Source organism: Fusarium mangiferae (genome assembly GCF_900044065.1).
Source record: "Fusarium mangiferae strain MRC7560 genome assembly, contig: FMAN_scaffold008, whole genome shotgun sequence".
In the NCBI taxonomy this organism is placed as follows: domain Eukaryota; kingdom Fungi; phylum Ascomycota; class Sordariomycetes; order Hypocreales; family Nectriaceae; genus Fusarium; species Fusarium mangiferae.
The window spans coordinates 2,132,249-2,157,744 of NW_024573928.1; the positions used below are offsets into that span (position 1 = coordinate 2,132,249).

The window sequence follows — 25,496 nt, forward strand, 5'->3', positions numbered from 1 at the left end:
AGATTGGCGAACCCACCCCACGATGATACTACTCAAAATGGGAATAGCTTCCCACCATCCACGATAAGTGAATACACGTGATTTAGTTCGTGTGGAGTCATGACTCGATGCTAAAGAATTTTGAATGGAGGAGTAAAAATTAGAGAAAATTGACAGATTGACCGCCATAATGACAATCGCAGAAGACCAACAACTCGGACTTTCCGAATACTGGGATCGTCGCTATGCGACCTCGAATAATAATGATCCAACTCACGAATGGTTCCGGTCATTTTCGCAGGTCCTTCCATTTCTACAGAAGAACCTCTTAAAGCAACCAGGACGCACAGCTCAGGATGACCCAAGGATTCTTCATCTTGGCTCGGGTGATAGTGTCAGCCGACTGATCATCGAAATTTTATCACAGTACACTGACTTCGGCTTAGGTTGTACCTGCTGAGCTTGCCGAGCGTGGCTACCAAAAGCAATTATGTGTCGACTTCTCTCCTGTAGTGGTTGATATGATGACAGAGAGACACAAGGACATTGCAGGAATTCAATGGAGCAGAGTTGATGTCCGAGATATGCCATCAATTGAAACTGGCTCGATAGATGTCGCTTTCGATAAGGGAACATTGGACGCCATGATCTACGGCAGTCCTTGGAACCCCCCTGACGAAGTGAGGGAAAATACAAGCAGATACTTGAAAGAGGTATGTTGATGGCTATTCCCACTAGGAAATGATTGTCTCTTACACCTTGCAGGTACATCGTGTGCTAAAGGCAGATGGAGTGTTTCTATACATTACTTTCAGACAACCCCATTTTATGAGGCTTTTACTGAACCCAGATAATATCTTTGACATGGAAATGGATGTACTAGGAGACGGTGGAGGATTTGACTATTATGGTTATGTTATAAGGAAATCTCAATAAAATTCAGAACTGCTATAAAGAGCGGCTTCAATATGAATTTGTCGGGAGGTAAAATTTGTTTTTAATGGGCATTTGAGGAATAATGTTGTAATAAACTCCGTGATTAAAGCTCTGAATTCAAAACCTATCAAGTAGAATAAACCACTTCAGACACCTACAATTAGAGAGAACGATGCGAGTTTCCTTTCCCAGCGAAAGCCACCTTTTTTAATCCATAAAAAGGCGCAACCTTGATTCACCAGAGCCACGAAAAAAAAGCCATCGCATGCATACACTCTTCCCTCATTCTATAACGCTTTCTTCGTCAGTTTCCCATTGTTCCTCTTCCCGCTTTTCCTCATCAACCATGTATTTCTCATAAATGCCGTAGTATGTAAAAAAAGAAGGTGCAATCCAAGGGACCTTCTCCTCGCAATGTCGAAATACCGTCTCGCGACTTATCTTAAGAGTCAGGTAATTGTTGTTGAAGAACTGAATATATACCGGCTCTTCTTTCGTTCCCAAGTTGTGAGTTTTGGTGCTACAGTGCTCTGGTGGTGTGAAATGGCCTATCTCACGGACAGTATCTGCGAGTAAATATATGTGCCCGGAGAGCTTTTCAGCTCTTAACGTCTGAATCTGTTCGCGATTGAACTCGCCATATTCGAACCAGCTGCTAAACTCGATGTACATAGAAGGAGCAGTCTGATAAGGGCAGTACTTGATGTGATCGATTGACCAGAGCTTGAACGTTTTCGTGAGGCCGAGGTTGAGAGGAGTAGACATCTCCTCAAGAGATTGCGCCTGGTCGAGCGCGCCTTGGATTTCATTGACATAACGCATCTCGAGTGCGATATCGTCCTTAGTAGCCAACTCTTCATATGTTCTCCAAGGTCTCAGTGCTCTTCTGTACTGTCTCCAAACATCACCGACTTTTTCCGCATCCTCGTAGACTTTGATCTTCTGAGCTTCCTTCCTCCTCTCTTCTCTTAATCTCTCGTTCATTTGCTCTCTGAATTTCTCATTGTATCTGTCACTTTCCTTTCTCATCTTTTCATCCAATTTCTTCTGTGCGCACAATTCTCTCTTGCGAGCAAGCCGGTCTCGCTTCATCTCGAAGTACACCAAGTCACCACGATCGTTTTTGTCGATATCCTCGTCTGAATCTCGGCCCTCTACGTCTAATTTTTTGTGATATTCGCAAATATCTTCGGTGCCATAATCGCAACCGTTTCTAGAGGCGCAAGAGAAAGTGGAACAATCGGAAAGATCCTCATCAAAGTCTTCAGGGCGTGGGTCGGCGATGTCACACAAATTGATTTCTCCACGGTGATAGCGGTCTGTTAAAAGGCCTTGGACACGATAATACCAGCTTGGTCTAGGTTTTACAGCCGAAAACATGGTATGATCGATTCTGAACGGAGCTAGGTAATGAAAAGATGGCTCATGAGATTGTGATAACGTTCAATCAAACACATGAAGCGACAAGCGACGTAACTGTACGTTATATACCCAGACCTTGGAGCGGATGAACGATAGTCCTTAAGAATGGCATCATGGGATGGGATCTGCCGATCGGCTGTGTGCGTCCGTGGTATGTATAATGAGACATACCAACAAGTCCTGGCCGAATGGTTTAGTGGTATAATAAGGCATGTTCCGGCCGAGCTACAAATCGTCGCATCTGGGAGTGATCCAGGGTTAGATTCCCTATTCGTCTAATCAAGGTGGCTAAATCCCACCACCATCCTGATTTTTGCCCTGTAACAAGCCGCTGACGTTTTTGTGTGTCAGTACACGACTTGGCCATGCAGCATTACGTCTGGCTCCGAGTTGAGTATGTAACCTTCCGTGTGATCGCAACAACCTTCAGGCTTTTCTTTCGCATATGATTTGCGGGACAAGGAAATTTGAGTCATGGAAATGAGGGCACAGTGAGGACGAGACGCAAATACACTATTGATGGCCCTGTTTGAGTTTCGTGTATGATTACATGAAGAATACAAAGCTTGATCATGCAACGCAATTACGCGATAAAGTAATGTCCAGTAACTAACTGAGATCAAGACGCCTACTCCTTTGATCTGGCATCATCGGTCGTCCGCTTCTTGTCACCACCATCAAACCAACCAACATCAGTCTGGAGAAAGAAGCTCTCAGCCTCAGCGTCAGAAGGTTTACGCTTCTCAGTCTGATCACGCTTCACAATTGGAGTTCTCTTGTCGATTGAAGCGCGCTTCTTGTCTCCGCCATCGAACCACCCAACGTCTGTTTGAAGGAAGAAGCTTTCAGCGTCAGCATCAGCTGGAGCACGCCTTTTGGTCGAGGGCTTTTCAGAAACGGCACGTTTCTTATCGCCGCCGTCGAACCAACCGACATCGGTTTGGAGGAAGAAGCTCTCGGCTTCGGCCTTCTTGGAGAGTTGGCTATTGGCAGGTGTAGGTGCTGCCAAAGCAAGTAGGGGAGCGCTGAGCGCGAGAATATAAGAGGCCTTCATGTCGTCAAAGCTTTTGATTCTTGTTTTCAAAATACGTGATGATAGTAGATTAGAGTTCGTTGATGAATGATGTCGCTGTTGCTTGCCTGTAAAGTTCTGTGGTAATGATGAGCTTATATTCACCGTTTACTCTCATCATCTCGGTGTAATTCTGTGCCGAAATTGACGTGATAGCCCTTTGATATATTCTTTGAAAGCAAAAGTACTCTCGTCATCTGCGGGGGAATGTCACGTTGTGCTCATAAATCGACATGCATTTCGAGAATTGAGGTAACAGCACGGATAACGGAAGCCGGAAAGCTTCCCACGGCACCTGTGATGAGTGTGCAGGAAGAATTTTGTAGACATGGTGAAACTGCATTGTGTGCCGGCTCGTTGGATTGGGTTTTATCATACTCCTACGAAGGATTTCCTAGTCCTGAAAGTCCGTAGTCCGTATTGTGACTGGTGGATAAAAGCTCGATCTTACATGCGTCTTGGCGCAGCCTAAATCCTACAAGAGGGGATAATTCTATGAGTGGCAACCATCTACAGAAGCACAGTGATCTCAACGGTATAGTACGTCGCGAAAGTAAGTGAGGGCTCGGCGTAGTGATGACCGAAGGATAGGATAAGATGAGTTGCATGTCAGCGCTAGAGCAACACGGAATCCCGTTCATGTGTGCCATATAACGAGTGACATTTATTTGTTATGTTGTGCATTGTCAAATTTAGACTTGCTAATCCTCTGACAACAAAAATGACGCGGTCTTCCCTGCAAAGCCGGGAGAGTCATGAATCTCATGATCGGCTGTTGAAGAATAGTGATGACCATCTCGATGACTCGCGAGATTGGGAAACACGAATTGAGCAATCTTTCAGGCAGAGGATTCCCAAGTGCATGTTTTTCATTGCGTTTACATCTCTCTTACTCAACCTTCTTCTGATTATCTCATATCTGTGCCTGTGGGCGAGAACAAGATCACCTTTACCTCCCTGGCCTGATACTCTTTATTGTAGGATACCGTGACAGAACACTCCTCAAAAACTTTCCTAACTTTAGAAGCTCCAGCACAGAGCGCAGTCCAGTACGAGATAGTCACTTTCAATTCAGATTTCCCCGAAGACCAGTAAGTGATTGTACTTCACCTTGTGACGAATCATACCTAACCAAACTCGTAGCTCGGGAACGACAGACTTCTACGGCGCATCTCCAAAAGCAGAAGAGGCGTGGAGGAGTCTAATGAAGCCATATCTGGTTAAGATATCTGGCCAAGAGGCATCACAATTGTCCCGCCCTACGTCGCAGATCTCCAGAGATCCAGACTACTACATTACCAGTCTTGATGTATACCACCAATTGCACTGCCTCAATGATATTCGGAAGATGGTAAGGGACTTCAACTCAACAGAAGGGGGCCTGGGTAGGTTACAAACTATGCACAAGTTTCACTGCATTGACTCGATTCGACAGAGTCTTATGTGCAATGCTGACTTGAGTCTGATACATTGGTATTGGGCACCTCAGGTTGGGAAAAACTTTCCAAATGCAACTACAACGCATATTTGCCGGAAATGGTCATTAATTGAGGAGTGGGCGATGAGTCACAGGCTTGATCAGGATGATTATGATCCAAGAACGCACATTGAGTAACAGAATGCAAACCATTTTACTCCTACACTTCTCCATAGAACAAGCGATTAAGACCCGGGGCCCCTTGATAGTCCAAGGCCCAAGTTGCCTATCTAATCTCCTATAGCACCCATCATAGGATAAGGCCATCAGTGCTACAAGATCAAAATCAGTTGCTTCATTTCATTTTTGTTCACACCGATTAGCAAGCTTCGATCGAGTGTACCCTGCAGTGACATGGAGCCAAACTCTGGCGGCTCTGGCATAACAAATAATCCGGTCGCGTGGCCCAATGGCAAGGCGTCTGACTACGAATCAGAAGATTCTGGGTTCGATCCCCAGCGTGATCAGTTCTTTTTGCTTCTTCTATGAATATGGCAAGCTCTTCTTTTTGCATCTGTTAGTGGTTCAAACTCAATTCCCAGCTCCGTCAAGTTCTTACACTGCTGGAAAAATCCTAGAACTTGCTATTGACTTGGGACTTCTTAGCACGCTACAGCTCGGAATCAATGCACGCCTTGCAGTGTCGGTTTTGCAACACAGACTTGTGTTTTTCCAGCATTGGGTGCAGTTTAGTAAACCTCACTTATGATTTGTTCCTGAGTTTTTGTAATTACCACTCTGCGATATCTGAATTCGTTGGGAATATTTCGGTCATGATGGAGGCCTCGGAACTGGATATCTACTTTCTATGGACAGGTCGGAATCAGTCCCGGACAGCAAGCCTCATACCCTTTATCGAAAAACGCGGGGTAGGCTTCACCAATGACTCTCCCCCTGGTGAAGATAGCGACTACCACGCTAGTCAGCATCGCCACGCGCACTTTTTTCCCCAATGCAGCACGCTAGAGGCCTAATGCCTGCCGCGTCTGCCGTTACCCCAGACCAGGGGTTCCGAAGCATGATAACCGAAACCAAGATAAAGTTCCGAGCACGCTCTTGTTATGCTCCCTCTCACAAACGTCGAATTGGAAATCAACATGTCTCTCGATATGGCATCTCCTGCAATTGACAATGAGAAGCATCTTGGTTCGCAGAACCAGGATGAGCAGAACTTGGAGCGCCATGGCTATGTTCAGCAGACAAAGGTATGAGATACTCGTTCCGAGACGCGTGGGCGTGCTGACTGGTCATGATAGCGCAACTTCTCTCTTACTGCCATGGTTGCGACATGCGTCAACCTGATGGCAACATGGGAAGCATTATCTAGGTTCGATACCCGTCGCTGTTGTTGCTTGACTCAAACTGACCTTTCTCTGAAGTACACTCGCTGCTGGGCTCGTAAGCGGAGGGGCAGTATCCCTTGTTTACGGCGTCATCGTGGCTTTTGTCGGATCACTCTGTTCTGCCAGTTCCTTGGCTGAACTGGCGTCCAGGTAAGTTATCCCATTCAAATTCTGTGTAACTTCTGACGCGTCCATTCTTAGCTATCCTACCGCCGGCGGACAATACCACTTCGTAGCCAAGCTGAGTCCGAAAACGAGCCGACCCCTGACCAGCTGGCTCGCTGGATATATCTCGTGAGTCACGACCGAACTTCGATACGAGACGAAAATACAGACTGACAGGATGAAGAACGCTAGGCTGGATAGCCTCTGCTGGCAGTGCCCCCTTTCTTGCTGGAACACAAATCCAAGGCCTCCTCGTCCTCAACTACCCCGATTCCTACGTCTTCCAAAGATGGCATGGCACGCTACTCTTCTGGGCCGTCCTTCTCGGCTCTGCTTCTATTTGTATCTTCTGCAGTAACAAGCTGCCGCTCATCGAGAAGCTGACCCTCGTGCTACACGTCACCTTCTTCATCGCAATCATAGTCACCATGGCTGTGACTTCACCGACCAAGCACTCGGCCGAATGGGTCTTTTCCCACTTCGAAAACAATTCTGGATGGGGTAACGACGTCGTGGCTTGGAGTATAGGACTTCTCAGCTCTTGCTACGTTCTTATCGGCTATGATGGTGCCACCCATCTTAGCGAGGAGATGAACAATGCTGAGATGGGAGTACCCAGGGCTATGGTTGGTTGTCTCTTGGTCAACGGGCCTTTGGGCTTTGCCTTCCTCCTCATAATTCTCTTCTTCATGGGAGACATTTCGGCGGCTTTGGCTACACCTACAGGGTTCCCTATCATTGAGATCTTCCTTCACATGACCGGTAGCGTTGCGGCTGCTACTACCATGACTGCTATGATTACTGTCATGGCTTGCTTGTCGACAGTTCCTCTCCTTACAGCGGCGGCTCGCATCATGTGGGCGTTTGCTAGAGACGGAGGTAAGTCACTTTGACCGCTTTGAGTTGTATGGGACTAACATTACAACCACTCAGGCCTCCCCTTTGCTGAGCGTATTGCAAGCGTTGACAAACGTCGACAAATCCCCACCGTATCCATTGTCGTTGTCAGCTTCTTGCTTATGCTGCTGAGTCTCATCAATATTGGTTCTACGACGGCCTTCAATGCCATTCTATCTCTTGCGGTTGTCAGTCTACAGGCCTCATACCTCATTCCCATCATTTTGTTAATCTGGCGGCGCTTATTCCGCCCAGATTCTCTACGCTGGGGTCCTTGGAGACTCGGTAAAGCAGGCCTACCCATCAACATCATTGCCGTGATTTATCTCATGTATACCTGCATCTTTCTTCTTTTCCCTCCTTATCAGCCAATCACCCCAGTGAACATGAACTATGCACCGGTTGTATTGGGTGGTGCTCTGGTATTTGGCTGCATCTATTGGCCTCTGAGGGTCAGCAAGCGGTATGTTGGCCCATTGACAGACGCCGAGGTTTTGGAGGGAACACTACACTAGTTTACTTTGATGAATGCGATACTGTCTTTTGATGGATACGGGCCAAATCAGCTAATCACTGGCTGCGTCAAAATATACATAAAGATTACTTAATATCTCAGAACACGATCCCTCACTTGGTGATTCTGGCAGTGATTGTGGTTCATTGGTATGATAAGCCATTAGACTGCCCCTACCGCTATTTTACTGCTATCTCGCCAAACAATATGGTAATCTTGATGGGGTAACTTAAGATTCGCCTAGGTGGCTGGTGTCTAGGACATCTAGCCAATCCCAGCCAACCAATTGATAACCACATGACTTTCATCAGCGGAACCCACTTCCGATTTCCGACTGTTCACCTATCTCGTATCTTGGACCCTTCTTATCTTGCTGGCAAGCTACCAGGGTCTGTTAGTCCTGTTACTAAGTATGGACAATTCCCTGTATGACTCGGACTATCAGATATTGATCTTATTGCACATTTAGGGTTGGCAGCTCTCCATGGATCAGTCTACTGCTTCTCCGGCGTCGTCCCGAAGGCGACAGAAATTGAGGAGTGAGTCTGGCCTTACGACTTGACCACCTCGTCTGCCTCACCTCAGCTAACGTTGTTGAAATGCAAAGGCGGCTGCGTTGCTTGTAAGAAACGCGTGGGTCTAACATCCTTGCCTTGGATGACTTTATAAATAGCTTGCTAAAAGTTGCCGCAGAAGCTGAAATGCGATGAAGCAGAGCCTGCTTGTACTCGTTGCCTCAAATCCAATCTGTTGTGTCCTGGCTATAAACGTCCAGTAAAATGGTCGACCAAATACGAGATTGACTATGGCATCCATTCATATGCTGGCCCTGGCTCGGGTCCCTCGTCTGGCATTGGCAATTCACCATCTCCTCCATTTAAGACCGATAATGCCCTTGTACTGTACTCTCCCCAGGAGGAATCCTCCAAACTCTTAACACACTACTTCGCATCAGCATGTCAGGTCCTGTCGTCTTTTGACTCACCCAACAACCCTTACCGCTCAGATCTGCTTGAGTTTATTCGAAACTCCCCCATTGTGTTCAATAGTGCCTTGAGTGCATCGGCTGCCCATCTAAGCCAGCAAGAGCGAGACACATCTTTGATACCTTTGACCTTCCAGACGGAAGCTATTTCACATATATCGAGGGAGCTCGCCGAAATGAACAGACTGACTCCTCTTCCCACCTTAACGGCACCAACGATAAAGGATGACTTGATGTTGGGTATAACTCTCATTGGCATGACCTCTGTAAGTGTTTTCACTCAGCGATGCCTTCACGGGGCTTACACCTCAACTTCTAGAGCTGGCATGATCCTTCTTCTCTCGGCCTGTGCCATTTTCATGGTGCTCGAAAAGTGTTCAGGATTTGGATGAGCCAATTCAACCTCATGGACCTTCAGTTCCCGTCTCACCGCGTCCAACGCTTAATCGTTTCATCAATGGTCTATTGGGAAGTGATGACCTCTTGCTTGATTGATCAAGAGGTTAGCGCACTCTCATATCTCGACGTGTTCTCCGTTCTGCCATCCTCGACCTTTTGTTATCCGTGTCCATGGACCGGAGTCGGCACAAATATTTTGATCAGCGTCGCTAAATGCATGGCATTGGTACGGCAGAAACGACGTCTGATTTCATACAATTACTCAGGAGAGGATGATATAGATATATCAAGCCGCACCCTCGATTTACTCAGTCAAGCTTTCACTCTAAGTCTGGACATAGACCACTGCCAAATTCCAACTCCTGCAACAGTACAGAGTACGGGCGACTTCAGAACTCCGTCAGATCATCTCTGTAAGATAGCTAAGTGCTATCGACTAGTTGCTCGGCTTGAGCTTGATCGGGCATTCCCCGAACTCACGCAATGCCTACAAGATGACCAAAACCAAGACACAAAACTCTCACACCATATTTTAGAGCTTTCAGTAAAGATATTAGACATTATGAACACTATTCCGGAGGACTCTCGAATCATTGCCATCCAGACCATCATCTTACTAGCAGCGGGAAGTGCACTTGGATCAAGTTCAAACACAAACCCCAACATCAAAGTGTTAGTGGCAGACTGGAGGAGATTTGTACTTGAGAGGCTGCATAGGTCATTCTTATCTCTCAAACTTCAGACGATTAATAGGGCAGCGGCTGTGCTTCAGAGGGTCTGGGCACAGATGGACTCAGTGGCCATGGAGGGGCCTAATTCCACATCTTATGATAGGAGTCCAATTTTACGCGTGCATTGGATTGATGTTATGACAGAAGCTGGACTGGAGACTATTCTAGGATAGTACGGAAAAATTGACTGCGTCCCTTTCTCGCCCTCTTGGCAGACTGACCGTTCTCCAGTTTGCTTAACGCTTATACTCATGTAGGGTCGAAAGTCCGAGAAATCAGTTACACAATGAATCTCGGAGAGTCGGACAATGGATGTGCGTTATGAGTGAAGGACTTTCGGTCTGATCAAAGTCCGAAGGCTACCATTGCGTATCACTCGCTCGTGGTTGCCGGCTTGATGACAAGGGCAAATGTCATCGAGACCCTTGGAATAGAGTTTCCAGGATATTTCTCCGCACGCCAAAGAAAGATACAGGCGGGGGACATCGCACTTTTTTTCTGTAAGCGGAAAGGTCGTAGTCGATAGCACCCTAGATTTGATGATCATGCGGGGAAGCTCCGATTTTGATAGGACTATTGCATTAAAGGCTTCACGGAATTTACGGAACAAGAGTGATTATAGCCAATATTGAGCTATAGAGTCATGATGATTCGCTCGATGATTTCTCAGTATGGCGCTTGACAATTGTCTATAAAGATAGCTTCGTCTCTCCTCAAATGAATGGACTCCCCAAGACAAATCTTACCATTGATACCACCTTCTTAACAACGCCATAAAGAGTTCTCAAGTCGAAATTTCATATTTTTCACTCTTCAAGCCTCTTTTACTAGTCAGCATGGTTCCATCAGCTACTTCAGAGACCGCCGACTTTGTGCCGGTGACTAAATGGCCAACCCTTCAGGAAATGGCCAATGGCTTCAGGGAACACCTTATGCCAGCATCCAGCAAGCTGCAGGGCAAATCCTTTGAGCATACCTATGACAATGGTTGGAAGATCTCTCATGAATTCGGTGCGGATACCGTCACTTGGAAGATCCTCGAGGGAGAGGGAGCAGGTCTGACTGCACCAGCTAAGTACGAGGCTTTTGAAGTGCGACCAGATGTCTTCTTCGTGGACTTCTTGAAGCCTGACTATCATGAAGTCGTCAGCCTGATCATCGATACAACTACTGGACAAGCCATTGCTGCTGTATCAGGCTTCAAGGACGAGAATGGTGAACGCAGGACATTTACCTCTTTCATCAACGCAGTCGCTTTCGGAGGGAAACATGTTGAACCATTCCAAGCCACCGACGAACTCATCGGAAAGCACGTTCTGTACCGATACACCCCCCGAGATGCCTATGAGCATGTCTACCTCAACAAGGGCACTATAACCTGGCATTGTCTCAGCGGCACAGAGAGGGGCATCGCAGATGCTGAGAAGTGCCAGATGCTCAAGCTGGGAAACAACTTGTACATGCTGTTCTGGACAGAGACGTTTATGCCTGTCGAGTCAATTGTTGTGATTGACTTGGAGAAGATGAGGTCTACTGGGCGTTTTTACTGCTGGGATCCAAAGCCAAAGGAGGCTGTGCACGTGCGATTTGGTTCTTATGCTACTGTTCTGGCAGAGACGTCGCCGTTAGAGACGTTGAGAAAGGTTTCACAGAATAAGCTTTAGAAATAGGCGCATGCTAGTGCATAAGACGATAGAAACATATCTGCGTTTTCTAAACATCAAAATGATCACAAACGAAGGTAGCATTCTTGGTTGTGAGCGAGACTTGATATTGAGGATACTGATAAACAATTGGGATTGGAGTACTCCATGAATAAGCAATAAGGCTAAGCTCCAAGTGCTCAGAATGTGATGTTGCTTGTAAAGTGATGGCTTTTAGAATAATAGTAATCATTTTAGGAGACAGTTAGAGAATATCTTCCATAACCTAACATAGAGTGTTAGAATGCAGGGTAATAACTTGCAAGCCATCTGTTCTAGGGTAGGACTATGACGAAATGGCTTGGTGGAGTTAGTCTGGGCCGTGGCCACTTTGACGAGGAGCATCCCTCGTAGGGTTAGCGAAGGTACCTAGTAAAAGCTCGAACTGCCTTAGTCAAGACCAATTGAGCACTCAAAACTTTCTTGGCTAATACGCCCAATTTCTAGAACCTCACTCCGCACGAGTACCAAGCAGCCACGAATCCTTCGCGCCTGGTAACCCACTTCAGCTTTGACAATGTTTCAAGCAGATAAGATGAATGACTCGGATTGGTCTTGTTCTCTTCCATTTTCGTATTGTTTCAATGAACCATGTGGGCAGGCAAGCCACAGTCAATGGTGACTTCAATAAAAAGTCGGATATAAAGTTCATGCTTGGAGCGTTTAACCCGGAGCCATCATAGGCGAGACTCCGAAGCGTTTTTCATTGGTCAATTCATGACTCGTAAAGCGCCCTAGAATGCCAACTCACTGATCAGACAATTCACTGGAGATGCTGATGCGCAGCTTTCATACTGCTTTGAGACTACAATGACAGCTAAAACATCGGCATTGTGATCAATCACATCTACTAGCTGCTCAGCTCGCCTCATGACAGAGCTTTAGGCTTAAGCTTAAGAGTGCCTGAGTCAAAGCTATGATCCACTCATCGTGCGATGGGCGTCAAACTATTGGAAGCATTCTCAAGGCATGCCAAGGACGTTGAATTGTGCTCGACAGCCTTAACATGCAAGCGCTTCGGCCAAGTGAATGATCGCCAGACGCGGATATGAAAAATTCCGAGATGCTCGATCTCTTTTTGTTACGATCTACAATGCAACTCACAGACATTGATTACCACCACGATCTACATACCAAAAAATGTCTAGCATTGCTTCTGTTCGAGGCGAAACAGCCACTTAAACGGCTCCATGCAAGCCCGCTCTGCAATCTCCAGACCTGGGGAAGCCAGAGTAATTGTTGGGAGCCATCAGGTAAATAAAACATTTCCCCTGATTCTCGAGATTATACCCTTTTTGTGGGTTCCCCGAAGCCCACTATGCGCAGAGTTTTCCTTGTGTAACAAAGGTCCAAGCACAAATCGCCACTTGACCTCATTCGGCCAACGCAGAACAGATCATCCGGTTCTCCGACGCTATTACCGGAATGATGCATCACTAACAGTCTAGCCAATCTCCTAGGCCCTGGGACGAGATCTCTATGGAACCGCGCTCCGAGTAGCAGAACAACTAGAAACCTGTCGCGCCCTGTCAGAGCGTTTTTCCTCGTGGCAGATTGGCCCAAGTCCGGAGCTCCCTGACTCAAAGGTCCCGACTTTCTGGCTGCGCCAACACAGGCAGAGCTAGCCTCCCCGTGACGAAGATCGAGCTAACATGAATCTAGATAAGACGCAAATCATTGCCGTGTTTTCCTGGTCACGCCGCTTGGATAGTCTGTTACAGGAATCCCCTTTTGTCTCCATCTCCTGCACTCCACAGACGAAACTATCCCGGTCTGGATTGTTGTCCGTAGACTCGTGGCGAGTGAGTAGTGTTTTACCATGTCTGCATATATAGTCGATGGGGTGTTGCCCGCTCGCTCGGTTAGTAGAGAGAGTCCACTCGCTGCACCCTGTTCTTCTTTCTTCTTGTCTGCCACACGAGCTGAACACCATGGCGATCGAGAGTCGGGCGACGCAGATTGCTGCCATCGCTTATACTTTTGTGATCCTTTCATCGATTGCGACGTGTCTCCGCGTCTACTGCCGAGGATGGATTGTAAAGGCGTTCGGCGCCGATGATTGGCTTGCCCTCATTGCCCAGGTAGGTCGTCTCGCCCCTATTGGTAAGACCCTGCTAACCGAGAAAGTTTATGTTTATCGTCTTTTGCTCCTATGAGATCACTGGTGTCCGATATGGAACTGGACGTCACTTCAAGGACATCGAGCCGGAGAACATCCCCAGGGCGATGCAGATGTGGTGGACATGCGAACCGACCTACGTCTTGACCAACATGGCCATCAAGGCCAGTATTGCTATCTTCTTGTTGCGAATCTGCATTACACGCACACACAAGATTATCATCTGGACCATCACTGGTATCACAGAAATCTACAGCTTATTCTTCTTCCTGTTGTTTGTTCTGCAATGCCGACCTACGGCACTCTTCTGGCTCCGATATACTAGTAACCCTCCCGGAGGCAGTTGCTTGGACGCCTCGGTGGTTGCAAAGGCCTTCTATGCCTACTCCGCTATCAGCTGTTTGTCAGATTGGACCTACAGTTTGCTACCCATTGCCCTGGTTTATAACCTTCAAATGAGCAAGAGAACAAAGATTTCTGTCGTCGGTATTCTGGCCGCAGGCGCTATGTATGTGTCAACACCTCCCTACCCATTGAAATAGTTTACTGACCTTGGATATAAACAGTGCCTCGAGTGCAACCATCATCCGCTTTCCTTACCTTTACTCCCTCACCGACATCGACGACTTCCTATACTCTACCTCGGATGTCGCTATCTGGTCCACTGTTGAGACTGGACTTGGTATCACTGCTTCAGCTGTTGCAACACTCCGACCTCTTCTCCGTAACTTTCTTGGTCACGGATCATCTGCAGATGGACAGGGAAACTCAGCCAGGCCTTGGCAGCGAACAGGGAGCAACCATCCAACAGGAGGCTACCTTCGCAGCCACGGCCAGAACGGTGAGGAGGCTTTCGATCTGCACGACAATGCTGGCAAGCGTATTGGAGTTACCACCATCATCGACCACGACGACAAGTCAGATGGCAACGGCGAAACAAGCAAACATGGAAGTCGGTCAGAAGCTTCTGACTCTGTTGCAGAGCTACATGGCTGGAATAGCAGCCAGTCAGATCTGGCTGATGCCAATGGTCAACCACGTGCCCAAAAAGGATGGAATGTATTGGTCAAGAAGACTGTTGTCCAAACTCGAGGATCAGATCTTGCATAAATCTGGCTTGGTCAGTCATAAAAAGATAGAGTAGATGTAATTACCAGGCGGGGAAAGATTTGTTTCTCTGTCCCACGATACCCCTAGCGCTTCCCTTTAGCGGGTCGCCAATGATAATACGTTTTAATAATCATCTTAAAGTCCATTTTGTCGTGATTAAGACATGTGAAAGGTGAGATATCGATTAAGCTTCCATGTATGACGACTTGACACACAACATTCCGATCTGCCGCCCGTGCCGTGTCGATCACGAAAAGTAAAATAAGTGGTAAATATCCAATAAAACGGGTTGAACATGATCTAAGATTTGATACTGTGGATTCGAGCTGAATGTAAGGTAAGATGGAGTTGCAGATTGAGTTTGATCTGCAATTTATAGCGACGGAAACCATTATGGCGTCTGCGATCGGAAGATCCCGCAGCCGAAGTTAGTCTTTGTGGATGAAATGCCGAGACGCATCTGTTCATGATCGACAAAAGCTGAAAGCGATGCCAAAATGGCCCGGTTTCGAGCAGAAGTTCATTATTTCACAATCTCGAGTGCATTGCAACTGTGAGTTTTCAAGTATAAAAGGTCAAGAAGATTCCCAAGTTCTGTATCATCCCAGCTTCCTCTCAATCACAGCAAAACAACAACACTTTCATCATTCTATCACACGTAGAGACCTCTTTCTCTATTCATCATGGCCGACAAGACTGTACTTAACATCTACCCTTCTGCTGCCACGCCTACTAACAAGACACGCAGAAAATTCGCTACACCTACCGTGGCTACGAGGCATGGCAGGCCTCTGAGCCCCAGCTAAAGAAGTAAGTAGTCTATTCCAAGTTCATCTTCACCATTCTAACAAGGCCTCTCTAGACTTATCCAGGACGACACCGGCGTTGAGTTTTGGATCGAGACCAGATCCATCCCTCCCATGGGAATTCCCCCGTGAGTAATCATTAAAGGACTTGCCTTCGTTGTTTCCACTAACTTGTATAAGTCCCGTGACCAAGCATTGCGTTGAGAAACTGAAGGAGTTGGATGGCGTTGAGGTCAATGAAATAGAGGAAGATTAGCTGATCTAGGCCATTCCAACAATGTTTTGTTGACAGGCGGCTATTCAAATCGGGAAGATATTTAGCTGAGACCTATCATGAATATCACATATCCTCCGGTTGATGTCTCCGAGCGGAGAGTATGGCTAGAAAATGTTTTTGTCTGGCACCTCTTCTTGACAGTGGCACCAGTGAGATATCTGTCAATCCATATCAGTGGCAGCATGTTTGATCCATCCATCGGTGCTCGAAACCATGTTTCAAACTCGACGTATGAATCTTTTCGGTCTTGGTTAGCTTAAAACTGTTCAAAACCCTCATGGTTGAGTTTTAGCGTGATTCCGGACACTTTCCGCGGCCTGCTCCCGGAAGCCTCCACGACGGAGCTCGATAAAAACAAGAATGAGAGTAGAAATAGAAGCTTTATGGCGGATATGGCCGTCGAAAGTCGACCTTGAATAGTCTGTCAATGCCCACTGGTTTATAACTAGCCCTGCCTTTTGTATCCTCTGCAAAGACTACATTGGTGCTATGGCATCGTCAATCATTTGCATAAGCTCTCGAACCGTGATCCAACGTGGGACTCGTGTAGGTTGCCTTTCTGAAACTCCTTACCTCTCAGCTGGACATCATATTTGAAGACTGACTCATGCAGAAGAAGGTGTTGCTTACAAGACACTTCTCCATCTCCGTGGGGCGCTATGGCATCAACAAAGTTGTCTCATCGGCTGCAGAGGCACTAAAAGACATGAAGCCAAACACGACGGTTCTATGTGGCGGCTTTGGTCTTTGTGGTGTCCCAGACACGCTCATCAATGAAGTCCTCAACAAGTCTGACGTTACCGGGCTGACAGCCGTTTCCAACAATGCCGGAACTGACGACTTTGGCCTTGGGAAGCTCTTAAAAAGCAGACAAGTGCGCAAGATGGTTGCATCCTATATCGGAGAGAACAAGACGTTCGAGAAGATGTATCTGACAGGCGACATTGAGCTGGAACTTACCCCTCAAGGTACGCTAGCAGAACGCTGTGCTGCTGGTGGCAAGGGTATCCCTGCTTTCTATACACCTGCTGGCGTCGGAACTGTTGTTCAAAGTGGTGATCTCCCGTCTCGGAACAAAGGAATTGGGTCTTCTAGCGATGCCCAATTCCCAGATCCCAAAGATGTAAAGGTATTCGATGGCAAGCCTTACCTTCTTGAGCGCAGCATCTCAGGAGACTATGCCTTTGTGAAGGCGTTCAAGGCAGACAAGCTAGGAAATTGTCAGTTTCGCCTTGCAGCTCAAAACTTCAACGGTCCAATGGGTCGTAATGCTAAGATGACAATCGTTGAAGCCGAACATATTGTTGAACTCGGGGAGATTCCCCCAGAGTCAGTTCATCTACCGGGAATTTATGTGAAGCGAGTTATCCAGAGCACTGCAGCCAAAGGCATCGAGAAATATACCTGGAACGAACAAGACGTCAAGACTCTGGGCCAGGGCGAGGTTGCTACAAAGCGAGAACGCATCGTCCGACGGGCAGCGAAGGAGTTCAAGAATGGAATGTATGCCAATCTTGGGATCGGTATGCCCATGTTGGCAGCCTCGTTCGTTGGACCCGATGTTGATGTCCAGCTTCAATCGGAGAATGGCATCCTAGGACTCGGACCTTATCCATCCAAAGAACGCAACGAAGCTGATTCAGATCTTATCAACGCCGGTAAAGAAACAGTCACTTTGAAGCCTGGTGCATCTGTTTTCAGCAGCGACGAAAGTTTCGGCATGATCCGTAGTGGTCGTATCGATGTAACCATCCTTGGTGCTATGCAAGTCAGCGCAACAGGGGATCTGGCCAATTGGATGCTCCCAGGAAAAGTCAAAGGCTTCGGCGGCGCGATGGACCTTGTTAGCAACCCGAGCAAGACAAAGGTCATTGTCACGATGGAACACACAGACAAGAAGGGTAATCCCAAGATCTTGAACCAATGCTCTTTTCCTCTTACAGCCCGGGCGTGTGTATCACGCATAATTACGGACTTGGTACGTCGCTATCACGATACCGCTCTTGGATTATACTAACTCTTCCCAGGGAGTGTTCGACGTGGACTTTGCTACGGGTTTAAAGCTGGTTGAAATTGCTCCTGGTGTCACTGTGGATGAGGTCAAGGCTAAGACTGAAGCTCCTTTTACTGTTGCCGAGCCATTGGAGTCAATGACAGGAGTGTGAAAAGCATCCTTATACAAAGTTAAATTATATATCGAGAAATTTGAGAGATATGGGTTGCTGGCTGCTGTAGAATGAGTGCGGTATCTAATAAGCGGAACGCAATAACCTCCCAATAACCTAGCTTTATCAGCGCTACCTACTGAATATCGCAAAGTCGATGAAATTTAGAAAGGATAGAGAAGAGGCCTCGAATCATATTGATAGTGTCATAGAGGAGGCCAAAGTAGTGAAGGCTACGCACCGGGCTTGCAAATCTAAGAGGACGACGACTTATCACAGCGGTCACCGAGATAGATACCGATCCATCAGAGACTATCAATGCTCTTAAGATGACTGTCACTGATGCAACTCCCATGCCTCGCAACATATAGCTGATCCAAGCTCTATTGAGGCCTTACTAAGTTCTCTCTGCTCTCAGCCATAAACCTACACAAGTGATATGTCCGGAATGGCAAATGGAACTCCGTGACGACTCGTCACCAACAAACAGGGATGCACTAAGGATAAAAGTTTCTGATCCTTTCCATGCCATTAGATTCTTCCGAGGGAGGTCATGTGTTCTTCCGTGACACCGGGGGTTGCCAACCGGTCACATTCCTCGGACGTTCTCCGCGGGCGTTCGACTGGACTAGCTCAACTGCATTGAGATCATCACAAAACAAGACCTTTAGGTTAGCAACTAGTTCTTAAATGCGGGGATTTAGTACATCCGGGGTAGGTCTTGACATTAAGCATCAATTGAACCACGCTAGTAAGACTTTGTTCTTACAAGTAGAAATACACGAGCACAGGCACTCGTTCGTGCTACCTTGAGGTCAATGTACTTTTATAGTTCGGAAACTTGAGGACCAGGATCTCCAAGCATTGATCTGCCACAAATTCTATCTGTTTTCTGACTTAGCAGGGGCCCAGAGATACGATGGCCTCCACAATAGGGACCTGGGAGGGTTACACCGCGCAGTATCATTTAACAAAAGTACTGTTCGATCCGTGGGGTAAAAATGAAGAAAGGGGAATGTAGATCCCTAAAGATTGTAGACGAACAGGGTTCTGGAGAAGTATAAATGCTAGCAGGATGTGCCCTTCGAGTGCTGGACTATCACAGCAGACAGTGAAGACAAACTATACGCACATACCAACAATGGCTACCAAGGCTCTAGCAACTTGGGCTCTAGCCCTTCAATTTGGCAACCTAACCGACCCAATCGTCGACATAGCCGTCAAGAGCGTCTATAACTGGGCCGGCTGTGCTATCGGCGGCTACGCTCTACCCCCAGCAGGTATTGCGTACGAGGCCAGCGCTCCCTTCATCGGAGCCGATGGAAACTCTTCTATCTTTGGGACTGGGAAGTACGTTGATGTTAAGACCGCAGCTCTCATCAACGGTATTGCCTCTCACGCCGATGACTATGATGATACCCACCGAGATAACCCTATTCACCCCTCTGGGCCTGTGCTGTCTGCTCTCTTTGCTGTTGCGGAGTGGATGGCGCCTGTATCAGGCGAGGAATTCTTGGCGGCCTTCGTTGCTGGTGTTGAAGCGGAGTGCAAAATTGGTGTTGCTGTTTTTCCGGAGCATTACAATGTTGGATGGCGTAAGTGGACCTAATAATTCTTCTTGGATGTGGCCATATTGACTGTCATCAGACATCACTAGCACTGTTGGCTCGGTCGGCTCAGCTGTTGCCGTCGGAAAGCTCCTCGGACTTGACACTAAGCAAATGCAGAGAGCTATCAGCATAGCCTCCGTTCAAGTTATCGGGATGCATGAGTCTTTTGGCACAGACACCAAGCCTTTCCACGTTGGAGCCGCAGCACAAGCAGGTCTACAGTCGGCTTTGCTCGCTAAGAGTGGCTTTGGCGGATCCCTTGAAGGCTTAGAAGCTAAGAGGGGTTGGTCTCATGTTGTCAGCACTCGTGAAAATCTGACTGCTGAGATCTCTACCCTTGGTGATGTTTGGGAGATCTCCAGGAACACGTTCAAACCGTACCCATGCGACAGGATCATCCACGCTGCCATCGATGGCTGGATTCAAATCCACAATAAGGCAGTGAAAGACGGTCTCGACGTCAACAAGGTCGCCAATGTCACGGCCCGTACTCACCCCCGCGTTCTGTTCCTAACGGATGACCCCAAGCCCGAGACAGGTCTGCAGGGCAAGTTCAGCGTCTATCATGCTGCCGCTGTAGCACTTCTTTTCGGCGAAGCAACCCCGACCCAGTTCACCGATGAGGCTGTTCAGAACAGAACTGTCATCGACCTCCGCCAGAAGGTCAATGTTACAAGTGATGACAAGGTTAGTGAGCATGAGGCATTTGTAGCTGTTGAGTTCGAGAATGGAAAGAAACTCGAGATCCATGTTGAGCACACGATCGGTAGCTATGAGAAGCCTCTGGATGAGAAGTTCCTGCATACCAAGTTCTTGGATCACGTTGGTAACCAGATTGGAGAGGTTCGGGCGAAGAAGGCTTTGAGCGCTTTCGCGGGTATCGCCAACATGACAGATGTCGGTCAGATTGCTCAAGAGTTCAAGGAGTAAGGTTTTTTACGAAAAGGGTTGTATTAATCATCTGTCGACCGCATGTAATCAATGAGTAGATACATATACAATACCACGAACATCTTACTGCAGTCTTACCTGCATTTAGACTCCGACACATTGTTAACAAATTCAATATGAGTTCACGGTCTAGAGTAGGGTTTGAGGCAATAATTGCTTTGAGCTTCTTCTTGAAAATTTTCATTACTGGAGAACACTCCCGCGAACATCGTTTTCCGGCCGTGCGATATTGATCAAAGACGAGATTGAAGCCTTACAACCAAAAGCAAGATCCTAGGCAATAGTAAGGGCAACGAGTATTTTGCCAGTATGTGTTTTCTTTTGGTGTTCTTTACCCTTATGGCCTGGAGGCTGAGGCCTCTTTTGACCCGTCAACCTTATCTCACCAGCCTTGCAATTCATCCAGACAATCATGGCGATGATTAAGGCAGTTAGGAGGCCGGACAGCTACTACAACGGTAGTTAGTCCTGTGCCTCTATGTACCTGGAAAATAGATGCAAGGTATGGGCAATGGCAGTGTTCATATCTATGGTGCTTGCCTTGTTCTATCAAGCGGTGAGTTTGTCTCGCAAATTCCAGCAAAGTCGCGAGTTGAGGGTAAAACATGAGGCAAGGATCATTGGCATATTCTATTTCCATTCTGCTATATAACTATCTGTCAAAGTCTCAGGCTTCCGTTTGCTAACACGAGCAGATCCGAAATTACAGAACATATCGGAAATCCTTGTTCTCGAACTCAGTCTGATCCCTCATACCAGCCTCGTTACTACGCTCCTTATTGGGCTCGCCGTAGGTCTTGTTACGGTGTCTGTTGACAAGATAAATATACACTAAACACAAGGAGTTAGCCGAAATTCTCGCCTTGAATCGTTAGACCACTTACCAAGAAGACCCAGGTGGCAACAGAACTTGATAGCGTAACCTACTAGAAGTCCAATAGTGGCACCAGTGAAGTGAGGAGCTTCGGACTTCTTCACGACGAAGGGCCCAGCAAAGTTGCCCCAGCAATATGCAGTACTGACACAGTATGTTAGTCAGACCTTAGAAGATCAATGATGAAAGACTTACAAGACCAGAGCACTAGCAAGAGATCTATGAGTGTAGCCAGCCATGTTGGAGGAAATGGTGGTCAGAGACACAGTGAAGCCAACAGACTGGGTGTTGACCAGCCAGAAGCATACAAGTCGACCCCAAGTGTTATCGCGGGGGAGGTAGGCCATGCAAGCAGCGGAGACTGTGCAAAGAATGTTGGCAACCGTAGCAGTGAGTAGACGAGCTGGTTATTGTTAGCTGACTGGCTGGGTGTTTCCTAAAGATGGTTTGACTAACAGTTGGGAACATTGAGGATGATGCTGCCACCAATAATCAAGCCGATGATCTGGACAGCATCTCCAACGGATTTCAGTTGAGTAGTTCTCGTGGTGCTAAATCCCATGTCGCGGATGATGATGGTCGAGAAGGAATTGACAACACCATTAGGGATGGCGCTGCAAATCATTTATTAGTCAATGACCAACACTTTGTCGTGGCAATGATTTTACTTACGCAGCAAAGACCGAGGTAAAGAGGAGAAGAGTCTTGGGATCAGTAAAGCCAAGGACGACCTGATCCTTATCGAATGCCTTATTCTTGATACCCGTTTCATTGGATGCGACTCTTTTGACTGCAATGAGCCGCTCGCGGTGGTTGAGAAATCGTGCATTAGAAGGGGAATCGGGGAGGAGGAACCAGATGACAAAAGCCCAAAGACAAGTGGCGCCACCCAGCTGTTGACATGTTAACCGTGTCCTAAGGGCCTTGAAACGTAATGATGACTTACGATGTAGAATATCAGCTCCCAACGCTCAGGCTTGAGGTCGACAGGAAGCTTGGAGACTCCCATGGAGATGTATGAACCAACCTACATATTTCCAGTCATTAGCGAGAAGACTTTAGATGCCAGACTCTGTTTGTGACTTACAATGCCACCCCAACCCAGAGACGAGTACCAAATACACTGGCGAAGTGGAATCTCTCGTCGGGTGTACCAGAAACCAGTCATGAGTGTCAAGCCAGGCGTAACAGCAGCCTCAAATACACCCATGATGAACCGCACTGCCAGAGCACTCGAATAGTCGCGGCTCTGAGTCATGATGATGACCATGAGACCCCACAGGAAGACGCTGATAGCCATGACCTTTTGCGCAGGGAAGCGACCAATGAGCCAACCGCAAGGGTATTGGCCAAAGAAATAACCAGCATAGACCACTGTATCTCTGTATTAACAATCGACCGTACGAGAGGAGGCGAAGAACACTGACTTGCAGAGAGGTAGTTGAATTGATTGCCTTTGAGGCCAAGAGCGTCCTGATATCCGAAGAGGTTGGCATAGTTGAGAGAGGTTTTATCCATGAATTGAAGCGCTTGAGTGATGAGGAACATAGGGAGGATAACAAGATCGAGTTTCCATCGCAGCTTCTTTGCCTATAGATTTGTCAGCGAACGCAGTAGTGTATCCCAGGAGTGTTCACCCGACCTCAGTATCTGAGAACTCGATGTCGCGAGCTTCAAGGTACTCGTTGTAACCAACAGCATTCTCTCGATCATGAACGCCCATGTCGTTACGACCGCCCTTGAGCTCTGAGTCCTCAATGGCCTCGACGCTAGGAGGTGACTCAACGATAGGCTTAGGCGTGTCTGACATTGCTGCTGAAAGTCTTAATGCTCAAGTCAAGTCAAGAGAGGTTGGGGGATGGATGGATTAAAGACTGAGACTGGACAAGGGGAAGCTGGATAGTATTTATCCAGCGCATGGTCGCAAAGTAAAGCAAAAACCCGGACAACCTGGGGTAGCATGCAACTTCTCCGCCTTTACCCCATGGGGCCTGGTTCGACTCCGCATGGCATTGGCCAATTGAGTATCATCGGTGAACTACTGGAGTATCCCCACGGCCAGTCTCCGCGGCTGCAAACCGATGGAGGTTGTTCAGAGCGCACTGGCGTTAATTAAACATGGAATTGTGTAATGTTAACTAGCAGCTCGCATGAGACCGTGGACGGACTTTCCGAATAACTACGCCCTTGCATCTTCCAACACCCATTGAAGTATTTTTAAATAATCAATTTATCACACTATGGGGCAGTCATCATCGAAACAAGCCACCAGCGAGCCATACCTGGCGAAACCAAGTGGTAGCTGCTGTCTCAAAGGCACGATTCATGAGGGCGAGTCAAGAGGGACTTGGGAAATCATCGCAGACGTCGAAACATACATCTCAAAACCAGCACCAGAAAAAGAAAATGGAAACATCCTACTGTACTTTCCAGATGTATGGGGCATGTTCCCCAATGGGCTGTTAGTCATGGATGCTTTCGCAGATGCAGGCTATCTAGTCTTGGGCCTCGACTACTTTCGTGGGGTAAGTCGAGGCAGACGTACAGCGCTTAGATCAGAGACTAACGATGACACAGGACCCTGTTTGGAAGCATCGCAAAGACCGGCATACCCAAAATCCTGACTTTGACTACGAAGCCTGGAAGTGCAAGCACACTGCCTTTGCGGATGTCGCTGTTCCCAAATGGGTGGCCGCCGTCAAGAAGAGCTACGGAACAAATACATCAAAGTTTGCGTGTGTCGGCTACTGCTTCGGAGCGCCTTACGTGTGCAATGAGCTGAAAGGTGATACGGTAACAGTTGGCGCTTTTGCTCACCCAGCGTTCCTCAAGGAACATCATTTTACAGATCTCAAGAGTACACTCTTCTTTCTTTCGTAGCCCTCTCTCAGTCTTGCTAATCTTTTATAGAGCCTCTATTTCTCTCATGCTCGGAAGTTGACCACACGTTTGATGTGCCTTCTCGACGTCGAGCTCTGGATATTCTACAGACCAACAAGAAGGTCTTTCACTATCAAGTATTTTCTGGTGTTGAGCACGGATTTGCTCTGAGAGGTGATCCCAAAGATCCTTACCAGCGTCAGTTCCATGTTTGAGGCGTACCTTGAGACCCGCTGACACGAAATAGGATGGGTAAAGGAACAGAGCCTGGCAGGTATCGTGGCATGGTTCGATTATTGGTTGTCGCAATAGCTTTTGTAAGACGGTTAGATGAAAGATGGGCTATAAATTAGATTCTTTGTCGACTTGTATATCATCACTCGAGATCCAATTGGCGATTTAGGCTCATGTCATCTCTCCTGTGTTGAAGTTGTTCAAAGAACGTATTGCACAAGAACTGTCCCCCTACTGTTCAGTAGTGGCTACCTACAATCTGCCCGTTCACTTAATGGTAAGGGATTTGCGGCCTCTCGCCTAGTCGATCCTTTGGCGCCTAGCTAGCATAACAATTATAGTCGATACAGCTTGGCCTGTTGCACCGATTCCAACGACCAACGAATTGGTGTGCTAAACACAGTGACGACCAGCGAGTGCCATGAGAAGGATTCATGCCAATGCCGTGGTGTCTCAGTCTGGTGATCAGACCATCCTACTGCAGGCCACTAAGAGCCGCAGAGCCGATAGGCTTGGCGAGTATGGAATTGAGACTGGTCTCAATTGACAGGTGAGATTCCAGTGGAAGCCCGAGTTTGGGCATCCCCATTATTTCCCCGCACACCGTGGCCCTCGTGACGGTGTATTCAATAGCGCAGAAACCGGGGGTTTCGGTGATTGCCCGCGCCCAGTGCCCGGAAGCTGGATGGGTAGAGAGTGGCAATTGGCCGCGGCGAGTGACGATCTCTCAATATTTGGCTGAAGAGTGAATAATATTTATTCTTCGATGCTTAATCTCGTGAGGTATATGAACTTGTTGTAGTATAGTTTTGGGACGTGAATCATCAATTGTAAAAGTCAACATTTT

The 25,496-nt window shown here is 47.5% G+C and overlaps 13 protein-coding genes and 1 non-coding gene across 14 annotated transcripts; 11 read left to right on the top strand and 3 right to left on the bottom strand.

Annotated features, from left to right (window-relative positions):
• Positions 1 to 169: 169 nt before the first annotated feature.
• On the top strand, positions 170 to 915 carry FMAN_11684 (uncharacterized protein; the record flags this gene model as incomplete). The annotated part of the gene is made up of 3 exons (XM_041834528.1): positions 170 to 373; positions 426 to 692; positions 745 to 915. 3 exons carry the CDS (start codon positions 170 to 172, stop codon positions 913 to 915), a joined length of 642 nt encoding a protein of 213 aa, XP_041684783.1.
• A 282-nt stretch (positions 916 to 1,197) lies between these two features.
• On the bottom strand, positions 1,198 to 2,295 carry FMAN_11685 (uncharacterized protein; the record flags this gene model as incomplete). Its single annotated transcript, XM_041834529.1, has 1 exon — positions 1,198 to 2,295. One exon carries the CDS (start codon positions 2,293 to 2,295, stop codon positions 1,198 to 1,200), a length of 1,098 nt encoding a protein of 365 aa, XP_041684784.1.
• A 670-nt stretch (positions 2,296 to 2,965) lies between these two features.
• FMAN_11686 (uncharacterized protein) lies at positions 2,966 to 3,391 on the bottom strand (the record flags this gene model as incomplete). The annotated part of the gene is made up of 1 exon (XM_041834531.1): positions 2,966 to 3,391. The coding sequence occupies one exon, from the start codon at positions 3,389 to 3,391 to the stop codon at positions 2,966 to 2,968; it is 426 nt and encodes a 141-aa protein (XP_041684785.1).
• Positions 3,392 to 4,130: 739 nt separating this feature from the next.
• Positions 4,131 to 5,024, top strand: FMAN_11687 (uncharacterized protein; the record flags this gene model as incomplete). Its single annotated transcript, XM_041834532.1, has 3 exons — positions 4,131 to 4,386; positions 4,437 to 4,500; positions 4,553 to 5,024. 3 exons carry the CDS (start codon positions 4,131 to 4,133, stop codon positions 5,022 to 5,024), a joined length of 792 nt encoding a protein of 263 aa, XP_041684786.1.
• A 257-nt stretch (positions 5,025 to 5,281) lies between these two features.
• On the top strand, positions 5,282 to 5,353 carry tRNA. The gene has a single exon. It is a non-coding gene; the product is annotated as a tRNA-Arg (tRNA).
• A 630-nt stretch (positions 5,354 to 5,983) lies between these two features.
• FMAN_11688 (uncharacterized protein) lies at positions 5,984 to 7,806 on the top strand (the record flags this gene model as incomplete). Its single annotated transcript, XM_041834533.1, has 6 exons — positions 5,984 to 6,091; positions 6,143 to 6,213; positions 6,266 to 6,379; positions 6,431 to 6,523; positions 6,579 to 7,273; positions 7,328 to 7,806. 6 exons carry the CDS (start codon positions 5,984 to 5,986, stop codon positions 7,804 to 7,806), a joined length of 1,560 nt encoding a protein of 519 aa, XP_041684787.1.
• Positions 7,807 to 8,289: 483 nt separating this feature from the next.
• Positions 8,290 to 10,093, top strand: FMAN_11689 (uncharacterized protein; the record flags this gene model as incomplete). The annotated part of the gene is made up of 3 exons (XM_041834534.1): positions 8,290 to 8,344; positions 8,581 to 9,056; positions 9,110 to 10,093. 3 exons carry the CDS (start codon positions 8,290 to 8,292, stop codon positions 10,091 to 10,093), a joined length of 1,515 nt encoding a protein of 504 aa, XP_041684788.1.
• A 663-nt stretch (positions 10,094 to 10,756) lies between these two features.
• FMAN_11690 (uncharacterized protein) lies at positions 10,757 to 11,584 on the top strand (the record flags this gene model as incomplete). The annotated part of the gene is made up of 1 exon (XM_041834535.1): positions 10,757 to 11,584. The coding sequence occupies one exon, from the start codon at positions 10,757 to 10,759 to the stop codon at positions 11,582 to 11,584; it is 828 nt and encodes a 275-aa protein (XP_041684789.1).
• Positions 11,585 to 13,554: 1,970 nt separating this feature from the next.
• On the top strand, positions 13,555 to 14,852 carry FMAN_11691 (uncharacterized protein; the record flags this gene model as incomplete). Its single annotated transcript, XM_041834536.1, has 3 exons — positions 13,555 to 13,704; positions 13,751 to 14,250; positions 14,309 to 14,852. 3 exons carry the CDS (start codon positions 13,555 to 13,557, stop codon positions 14,850 to 14,852), a joined length of 1,194 nt encoding a protein of 397 aa, XP_041684790.1.
• A 683-nt stretch (positions 14,853 to 15,535) lies between these two features.
• On the top strand, positions 15,536 to 15,914 carry FMAN_11692 (uncharacterized protein; the record flags this gene model as incomplete). The annotated part of the gene is made up of 4 exons (XM_041834537.1): positions 15,536 to 15,550; positions 15,601 to 15,662; positions 15,715 to 15,786; positions 15,839 to 15,914. The coding sequence occupies 4 exons, from the start codon at positions 15,536 to 15,538 to the stop codon at positions 15,912 to 15,914; spliced, it is 225 nt and encodes a 74-aa protein (XP_041684791.1).
• Positions 15,915 to 16,542: 628 nt separating this feature from the next.
• FMAN_11693 (putative succinyl-CoA:3-ketoacid-coenzyme A transferase, mitochondrial precursor) lies at positions 16,543 to 18,100 on the top strand (the record flags this gene model as incomplete). Its single annotated transcript, XM_041834538.1, has 2 exons — positions 16,543 to 17,913; positions 17,963 to 18,100. The coding sequence occupies 2 exons, from the start codon at positions 16,543 to 16,545 to the stop codon at positions 18,098 to 18,100; spliced, it is 1,509 nt and encodes a 502-aa protein (XP_041684792.1).
• A 1,141-nt stretch (positions 18,101 to 19,241) lies between these two features.
• On the top strand, positions 19,242 to 20,640 carry FMAN_11694 (uncharacterized protein; the record flags this gene model as incomplete). The annotated part of the gene is made up of 2 exons (XM_041834539.1): positions 19,242 to 19,695; positions 19,748 to 20,640. The coding sequence occupies 2 exons, from the start codon at positions 19,242 to 19,244 to the stop codon at positions 20,638 to 20,640; spliced, it is 1,347 nt and encodes a 448-aa protein (XP_041684793.1).
• A 724-nt stretch (positions 20,641 to 21,364) lies between these two features.
• On the bottom strand, positions 21,365 to 23,345 carry FMAN_11695 (uncharacterized protein; the record flags this gene model as incomplete). The annotated part of the gene is made up of 9 exons (XM_041834540.1): positions 21,365 to 21,492; positions 21,546 to 21,679; positions 21,731 to 21,938; positions 21,992 to 22,149; positions 22,208 to 22,428; positions 22,482 to 22,562; positions 22,623 to 22,909; positions 22,963 to 23,125; positions 23,178 to 23,345. The coding sequence occupies 9 exons, from the start codon at positions 23,343 to 23,345 to the stop codon at positions 21,365 to 21,367; spliced, it is 1,548 nt and encodes a 515-aa protein (XP_041684794.1).
• Positions 23,346 to 23,775: 430 nt separating this feature from the next.
• FMAN_11696 (uncharacterized protein) lies at positions 23,776 to 24,727 on the top strand (the record flags this gene model as incomplete). The annotated part of the gene is made up of 4 exons (XM_041834542.1): positions 23,776 to 24,060; positions 24,113 to 24,392; positions 24,446 to 24,613; positions 24,663 to 24,727. 4 exons carry the CDS (start codon positions 23,776 to 23,778, stop codon positions 24,725 to 24,727), a joined length of 798 nt encoding a protein of 265 aa, XP_041684795.1.
• Between the last annotated feature and the right edge of the window lie 769 nt (positions 24,728 to 25,496).